Source organism: Prunus persica, chromosome G6 (assembly GCF_000346465.2).
Source record: "Prunus persica cultivar Lovell chromosome G6, Prunus_persica_NCBIv2, whole genome shotgun sequence".
Taxonomy (NCBI): Eukaryota; Viridiplantae; Streptophyta; class Magnoliopsida; order Rosales; family Rosaceae; genus Prunus; species Prunus persica.
Window position 1 is genome coordinate 12600822 of NC_034014.1, and position 9299 is coordinate 12610120.

The window sequence follows — 9299 nt, forward strand, 5'->3', positions numbered from 1 at the left end:
GAATGGTTGGGGTTGAAATTTTTTTGAGAGCTCCTAACATAGCTTTTTTGTGTTTTTAGCTAAATTTTAGCTAAGAAATAGGGAGGATGATTATGGATGCATCCATAATCATGCTCCCTAAACCACATCCTTAGACAAATTTTAGGGAGGAATTGAAAAAATACAACTTCAACCATGCTCCCTGTCTACCTTCTAAAATATGGAGACCTCTATGAGTTCTTAAATCTGATGAGAGAAAAATGACTTATAGTGGCTCCCTTCCTATAATTTAATGCTGCTTTATTTTATGAGTATTTTAAACCTTTAATTAATGCTAACTATTTTTTGTATTATTTTTTTTTATATAGAGATTGACCAATTAAAAAAGAGTTGTAGTTTTCGTCCCAAAAAAAAAAAAAAAAGTTGTAGCATTTATGAGTCCCTAAATTAGAGAGTGATTGGAGTTAAAATTTTATAGAAAGCTTCTAAAATAGCTTTTGTATGTTTTTAGCTAAATTTTAACTAAAAATTAAAGAGCATGATTATAGATGCTCTTAGCTATTAGTGTTAGCAAAGGCTTGTAGGAGAAATTTGTCAATTCAAGCTACTTCGGTGAAGGTGTAAATACAACCCATGACATCAATTGCATAGGCGAATACTCTTGTTTTGTTTGTTCAAATAATCATGAGATGCAACAAAGAGGGATCCTAGTTTCTTTTGGTAAAGGAGAGTTTTTAGCATAATTTATTGGGTATTGATGGAGATGGTGAACCCTTGATTCCTCACAATGTTATATTTTTCGCCTACTCCATTTTGATAGACAGAATACAGAGAATAATCAGAACACATCAAACACTTCATACGCTCAGGGATTAGATTACTTATTATTACCATAATTTTACAGAAAGTAGCGCAAATCAATTCCATAATGGATCCCTTTTGCGAGATTCCAATTATGCAAAAGCAAATGCAAGCCAGTCTCAACAAATCAAATAATGCTACGACTAGTGATGACGTACGTGCAAAAAGAGATCATGGGACTATCTTTACCCATTGAAGAACCACCCCTCCCTCCCTCTCCCATTTTCTTCCTTTCCTAGACGATAAATAACCGTTACACAGCACCTCTCTTGATGCATTCAGGGAGACATTGGCTTTTGGAAGTGTCACTTAGCTAGAGGTTGGACTCCGGATGCTTCTTTCATAAGTTACGAACAAAATTATACTCTAACCACCAATGTACCCCAAACGATGAAGCACTACAGCTAAAATGAGCATGCATATTGCCAAAGCCAAACCAGCTCTCCCTAGCAGCCAATTCTTTGTCTTCCTTGCACCTTCCATTCCTCTTTGAATCCTATCTGCCCATTTCATCTGCACAACAAAGTTACAGAAAAAGAAAAATTAAATAAAATTCATCTTCGCAACTCAGAAAGAAAAGATGCAGTAATAGCAGAAAAATGAGAATAAATCCTCTACATAATGGCCCAATAGCTATGAACACTCTTTTAATTTTGATAGTTTACAGGTCTGAACAACTGGTCCTAGTTTTTCAGGCTCATGGCACAGGAAAGTGAAGAATAAACTAAAGCTTCACTTGGCTGCCGGAAAATAGTGTCTAAAACCATGGAATCATATGTTTCCATGACAAAGCACTTGATAGCACAACAATGTTCACTCAACTGAATCCTAAACTAAGATGTCTGTTTTTTTAAAAACAAAAATAAAAAGAGTGGGGGAACATTGATAATCTGATTCACAACTATGGCTATAAAACTTCATGTATCTTAATAATTGAATATCTACATTATTAAAACATAACAAATCCTTCACATTATGATGAAAAAACAAAAGAAACCTTTTTTTAATTTAGTAACATCATGTAACAAAAATTTACATATTTTAAAATTGGTTAGACATCCAGACTTTTATCATAAGTATTAACAAAGCATGGAACAATGCACTGACAATCAAAGCCATTAAATCAAGTAGGAAGTTACCATTCTGTCCAAGTCCTGTGGCGACAAAGACGACATTGCTTGCTGAGCTTTTGCGGCATCTTCCCGAGAAAGCTTCAAACCAAATTGCTCGCCCATGTTTGCCATCATGTCTGGGCTCATATTTTTAATCATGGATGAGAACATCTGCAGGAGAAAAACAACCAAACTTAAAAAGTGGTATACACGATCATGCAAGATTTAATTGTTCTACCAAAAAACACATCAACCCGTTATCCTTCAAAAGCTTAAGGTTCAAACCCTTATGATAGCAACATTAGTATGATTTCATATGTAAACAAAAGGAAAAAAGTCTCAAATTCTTAGTGTACAAACCTGTTGCATTGCAGGATCCTTCATTTGGTTTCTCATTTGTTCTTGCATATCAACAGCAGAGGCAGGGAAGCTTGATTGAGGAGCACTTCCCAGATTAGGAAACATTCCATGGGAGCTAGTTTCATCTACATCATGAGTTGCATTTACTGCAGAGTTTTCACGGCTTTCTGAATAATTTGATGAACTTCTTCTGTTAGCCCCAACAGATGCTGGTGTTGTAGAAGAGTCTTTCCCTTTAAAAGAAGATGCTACTTCAAACATTTTCTGAAGCTCCTCCGATGGCATTTTACTCATCATATCAGATGCAGTTTTAAGCATATCCGGAGACATGTTTGGAGTTACAGAATTGTTGATATTAGAACTGGAACCTCCCTTTAGAAAAGGATTATCCCCCTGAAATGAGGAAGCCAATTCAAGCATTTTCTGTAGTTCTTCAGGTGACATTTTGCTAATCATGTTTGAGGCGGTCTTAACCATGTCAGCAGGAACCTCTTCGGAATTTCCAGGATTCAAAGCAGCCAGAGTGTTAGGATCAGCATTTGAAATGAAATTTTGGAACGATCTGTAAATCAGACAGACAAACAATTATAATGTCATATGGACGGATATAAGCTGCATGAGTAGAACATGGTAATTTCTATTCAAAATAAACAATTGAACTTATCAATATTATAATTTTTGGTGACAAGCTATTTGGAACTTTATATTAGTTCTCAGAGTCAAAACAACAGAGAGTTCTGCTTTTATCCGATTTCCATTGTTTATGGCTTTCATATTGCTGAATAACTGCTTAATATTAGTCATTCAGATTGAATTGAAAATACCATATTCGGCCAAATGTATCCCAACTTCAATCCACCCTCATCTCTCCTAAATGCGCATGAGCACATATGCGCACATGGCCACACTCAAAATTCAGAATGTTTATAAGCATCTGTGGCATATGAAAATAATGCACACCAAAATGTGGCTTATGTAATGCACAGAAAATGTGTCGCATTTGACTGCCACTAGATTCACACATTATGCACTTCCATCGCATTGCTCAATATGACCTATCCCTTATAACAGCAACTTTTGAACTTAAGTTGCACAGTTTTGTAACTCACAAGACTTCCTATAGTTCCTATTTAAGTTTCTTAAACTTCCGCAAATAAGAAACTTTAAAAGAATGACAAGATAATTAAATCCAACTGGTAAAAGAAAGTGGATTAGTTTTATTTATCAAAAGCTCCAAACTCAACAGTTTTTTTTAAATTATCATGTATCTTAAACACAATCAATCATAATCAGAAGGTGCAGTTTGTTCACAAACAAAACAAACCTGATAGCTTCTGGGTTATTTTTTAAAGCCTCCAAATGCTCTGAATTGGTTGGCAGAACCTCAGGCTTAGCTGCAATCCGAGTCTTAGAAATGTCATTACTTTCCTTTGGTTGTGCCGGAGAATGGTTTGTAGATGAGCTTTTATGGTTAGCAGATGGCAGAGTCTCAACTTCTTCGGTTATTTCTTCAATTACTAATCCTATCAAATAATCAAATTTCAATATACTAACAAAGATTTGAAATCTGAAACTTATATGATATGGGCCCCATGCATCTAAGTTAAGAATTTAGGAGAAAAGTAGGTGGAATAAAAGGGTACCTCTTCGTGTAGACTGAACTCCCTCTTCACCCAATCTTTCCTCAGTATCTCTGTGACAACAATAAATGTTATTTACAATTTCAAAACAGTCTCTTTTTTCTAGCCTAGCATTTGAAAAAAAAATTAGGAACAAAAAGGCTATGTCTCACTGCTCAAACAGTCATATAATTGAGTGTTAATTATGACACATATAGCATTCATATATACAACATATGTGAATACCAGCAACATAATGATCCTCACTGTGATCTAGAAATGAACAAAAAGAAAAAGAAGGGGCTGTACCTTAAAACATCTGCAATAGTTTCATCATCAGGGGAAACTTTATGTGCCTTGCTCAGATCAGAGACAGCATCCTAAGTTATGCAACAAAGACCATCAGGTAAAGGAAACAGCTATCCGAAAATTAAGGAAACCAAATAGGCTACAAAAGATGCTTCAGAATTCTCTGCGAACAAAACATATATGTATGTTTATTAGTAATACTCACTTCTAATAGACCCATTTCTTTATATGCTTGACCTCTCCGGTAAAGAGCTTTGACATTGTTTGCATCATAAGCCAAAACCTGAAGTGAAAAAATACATGATTTTAGATCAAGTTAGGAGCTTGCAAGCAAGACGAACAATGAAGATGTGTCTGTGTGCATGCATCCACATATACCTCAGAACCTTCGTTTATGCATTCATCATACTGCTTTGTTTTCAAGTAACAAGACATTAAGTTGAGTGAGCATGCCATCAGAAGCGATCTGCCTTTAGATGATGGAAGACCGCTCAGGTTTTTTTTTGCCTAGGATTTTACACACAAATATTTAAAACCAATTAGAGGGCTGACTCTGCACTGTTAAGGAAAAGAACCAAAAAATAAAAGTAAAAAACAAAATAATATTATAATAGTTGCACTTACAAGCAAGTATTTCTGCAAGGCGTCATTGAACTTGCCCTGGCTATGAAGTGCATTTCCCTGCAAAAGTGATACATAATACAAAAAAGAAATTAGATGCCAAAACATTGTTAAAAAGTATGAAGAAATAATGTCCAACTTTAAACGATACTTTTTCTTTAATCCTTTCTTAAGCATTATAAAACAATTCTATAGGGTAGGAAATCAGGAAAGGAACCAGATAACTAGACTTTCAAACCCAATCCTAACACAGTCCAATCATCAGCCTATCTTTCCTAGCCCTAACCCGGCCCATACCACACTTGAATGCATGGATTTGGATTTGGATTTGGATTTGGATTTGGATCAGAGAGAATCAGAAAAAACTTGGGTGTGACCATTACACAGCCACGTGGAGTGACTAATTCACGTGTAATAAAATGAGTAGCTGATAGGGTTGATATTTTAGGAATCATAAGGTAAAGTATAAAGTACATACACATGTCATAACATGAGTGCATTGTTGACATGTATATAATTAAAAATTTATTACAGAACATGTCAGCTTCAGGTTGGCTTGGGCCCGGGATACCTTAGACCTAGCCCAACCCGATTTCAGGTTGGAAATTTCTCAACTTTAACCCTAAACCTTGTAAATCCCTAAGCCCAACTTGTCCATTATCAGGGTAGGGTTTGGGTTGAGCTTGGGTCAACTTTCCCAAGTGACAATCTTAATTCTATATCTCACAGAAGTTATGTTATCACTCTATCAGTTCAATTATTTTATTCTCTCTTATTTCAGTCTTGTGCTTTGTACTACATTACATTCTCATGGTGTCAATGCATCACATTCTTTTATTTCAAAAAATCTAACTCCAGGAAGAAAAATTTATTGCAACAAATTACCACTTTCTTTTATGTGATATGTGATACAAGTTTATTGCTCATGACTCATGAAGGATGTATCATTCTGCTATCGTGATTATGATTTACCTCAAATGATCAAAAATAAGAAATCTAATCTAAAGGAAATTGAAATGAATCTTAACACTTGGAGAATCAGGTTGCACTAAGAAAGCCAAGAATCATTTTATCTGGATAAAAAATAAAAACAAAGTGGAATGAGTCTTAATATATTCTGTCCAAAATCCTCTAATGATAAGAATTATAGACCCAATAATATCTAAGTAGCCACCACAGGAGGAGGAGAGGTTTTGAATCCAACCGCGCGAGGGACGCCCTGCAACCCAGACTTCTAGAGATGAGGTCTTTTCGCAGGCAAAGGTACAATCGGTGAGAAAACCTATTAGAATCTAGTATGTGATGAGGAACACTGAAAATTCAGTATATCAAGATGGAGAAGTAGCCACAAGTAGAAAATAAAATCTGGAGACGTACTTATTCATGGATAGCTTTTTAAAAGAAAAGGTTCTAGTTTGATCTACTGGCGGACAAAGAATAACATAGACAGAGGAGATGTCTATCAGATTGTGACTCTTCCCGGTTTGTGATGATTAGGTTGGTGTTCTGCGTGCCTGCTGAAGACCTTTAACAAAAGTTACTTAGTGCTTTATAATAAAAAGTATGTTTGGAAGGTTTTGGTCTTGTTGGATTCAAATAACGTTCCCTTGTCGTGAAGCTTCGCTCATGTGCGGCTTGGTCTCAATCAGAAGTAAGGTAAAGCGGTATGATGCAACAAACTTTATCTAGTGCATTACAGCCCATTTTTTGGGAATACCAAACTTCAATTACACTAATGTCGGATCTTGGGTGGTCAGAACTTGGGCACAATTTTCATCCTATGTCAGATTAACTATTCAATCATAGTTTTCTAACCATAGCAAAGGTGTTCAATCCACGAAGAAATCATAAAGAAAAAAGAACATGGTCGATTAACGGTTGATCTTAAGATGACTACTACATACCTGATTCTTCAGCATCTGGGCTGCATTCAATTCGTAAGAGGCCTGGGCATCAACACGGGCACGCATAGCTGCTATCTCTTCAGGCGATGCACTAGCCATCTTCTCACCAATCTCAGCCATCTCTTCCGGACGGGTCTGCTTCAACTGCTCTGCAGCCTGTTTAAAGTCTTCAGGCCTCATGTTCTTCATGCCCTCGGAGGCCATCCTCATCAATTCTGGATTAGCCATCATCTGCAATGCAACTCAAACATAAAAATCAAACATTACAAACTAAACCACTAAATAAATACGTTACAAATTCAACTGAAAACTAAAACCATGAACACAATCACATAAAATTGAAAATTAAACCCTAAGATTGGGAAAAAGAACAAATTGAAAAATAGAAAGTCGAAATTGACCTGCTGCTGGATCTTCGCCAACTCGGCGGGTGACATGCGACTCATCTGCTCCTGAGCGAGTCTCATCAACTCAGGATCCATCATATTCATTCCGTTAAACATTTTTCTCTATCTGAATCTCGTTCTCTTTCCTGACAATAAATTAACGCAAATACGGTTCTGATCCGCGAGATTTTGATGAGCAAATTGGGGAGAATTGGAGAATTTTGTGGAGAAAAAAGTAGGATTTTGGAGAGTGAATTTGGGGAATTCTTTGAATTTTATAGTAAGAGGAAGAGGACAAAATAAGGGTCGTGAAGAAGCAGGTCAGAAGAACTGAGGTCGCCCACCAAACCTGAAGGCTTCAAATTAATAGAGAAAGGTCTTCTTCTTCTTCTATTTCACTACTTGTTTCTTTCTTTCTTCTAAATCTAGTTGGAATTGGAAAACGAAGTCTCAGAAAGAGTTAGAATATTCGCGTGGATGACCACAATTACGTTAGTGCCCCGACTTTTGATTTTATTTTCTCTGGAGACCTCGCTTTAAATCCCTGTTGGTGGTCTAATTTTATTTATTTATTTATTTATTTTAATATTGGTCGAATCCCTGCTGGTGGTTTGGTATGCGTCATCTCGCACTTTGACAAAGTTTGGCGTGATAAGCCTGAGATTTAGGTTTTAAATACGTCTGTCCATTGTATTCAAGTTCGTGTTTTTGTGATTAAATTAATTTAAAGTAGATTATCCTATATCTATATATATAAAGCAAAAGGCAGAGAATGGTGAAACATTCAAAATACCAGAAAATGCCCTTGGTTAATGCAAACATTAAGAATTCAAATTATTAATTAAATAAGGATAATATGGTAAATTCACATTTTTTCATATTTAAAAAAATTAAAAGAAAAAGAAAAAGCAGATAATGGATCCTATTTTATGGAACACAACTACCCATTATCTTTTTTAATTCTAAAATAAATTTACTTATTTTTTTTTTAAAAACCTCTCGCAAGCGCGGAAGCGCGTGCAGAGAGGCTAGTATATATAAAGTAAAAGATAAAAAATAATAAAATATTTAAAATACCATATAATATTATTGGTTAATTCAAATATTAAGAATTAAAATTATTAATTAAATAAAAATAAAAAAATAAATTTATATCTTTTCATATTAAAAACAAAATCAGATAATAAGTCCTACTTTTATGAAACACTAGCCCCTTGGCCAATTGGTTTTCTTTTTTATTTTTTATTTTATTTTTAGTATTAAGAAAAGATAACATGGGTAGTTATGTTCCGTAAAAATATGACTTATTATCTTATTTTGTTTATATTTTTAATTTTTCTAATATGAAAAAAAAAGTGAATTTACTATATTATCCTCATTTAATTAATAATTTCAATTCTTAATGTTTGAATTAACCAAGGGCATTTTCTGGTATTTTGAATGTTTCACCATTCTCGACCTTTCGCTTCATATAAATAGATAATTACCCATATTATCTTTTCTTAATTCTAAAAATAAAAGAAAAAAGAAAACCAATTGGCACATGCTCAAGCATGTGCCAAGTGGCTAGTTTGTATAAAATATATGTATATGTGGATTCGCAGCGTGTACTTGATTTTGCCACCAACAATCATCCAAAGGCTAATAAGTTGACACATATATTTAAAAATAAAAATAAAAACTTAAACAAGAAGTTTGTGCTCTCTTCAGCCTTTCTTTGAGATGAAGTTTTCTTCACCTGAGTTTTCAAATTAGGTTCAATTTTTGGATTCTTAGATCAATTTCTTCTTCTTCACTGAGGGGTTTTTAATTCTATCACAGCATAAGCTTTCAATAAAGAATAATAAAATGGGGAAACCAATAAATTCACATGGTTCGGTGGTGTGCCTACTTCCACGAGGCATCAACATAAATTCTTCCATCACATCAAAAAGGGTCATGATAGGGAGATCAACTTTAGAGCATGTCCAGCGCGCAGGCCTTGCTGGGGCAAGAGGCCCCTCGCCAGCCCAAATCCAACTCCAGCGCGACAAACCCAACCCGGGCATGCTCTGGGTCCCACCAGCCAGGGCAAGCCCAATGGCAGATCTTGTATGGGCTTCAGCCCGAAGGCACAAATGTCAGCGAGCGCATTTCAAATTTTTTTTA

General features: G+C 35.2%; 1 protein-coding gene across 1 annotated transcript; it reads right to left on the reverse strand.

The window, feature by feature from the left end:
- On the reverse strand, positions 821–7268 carry LOC18774287 (outer envelope protein 61). The gene is made up of 11 exons (XM_007208238.2): positions 7167–7268; positions 6766–6996; positions 4865–4921; positions 4619–4747; positions 4446–4523; positions 4241–4311; positions 3956–4005; positions 3637–3835; positions 2313–2874; positions 1980–2123; positions 821–1353 (listed from the first exon to the last, which is right to left on the reverse strand). Exons 1-11 carry the CDS (start codon positions 7266–7268, stop codon positions 1207–1209), a joined length of 1770 nt encoding a protein of 589 aa, XP_007208300.1. The 3' UTR covers positions 821–1206.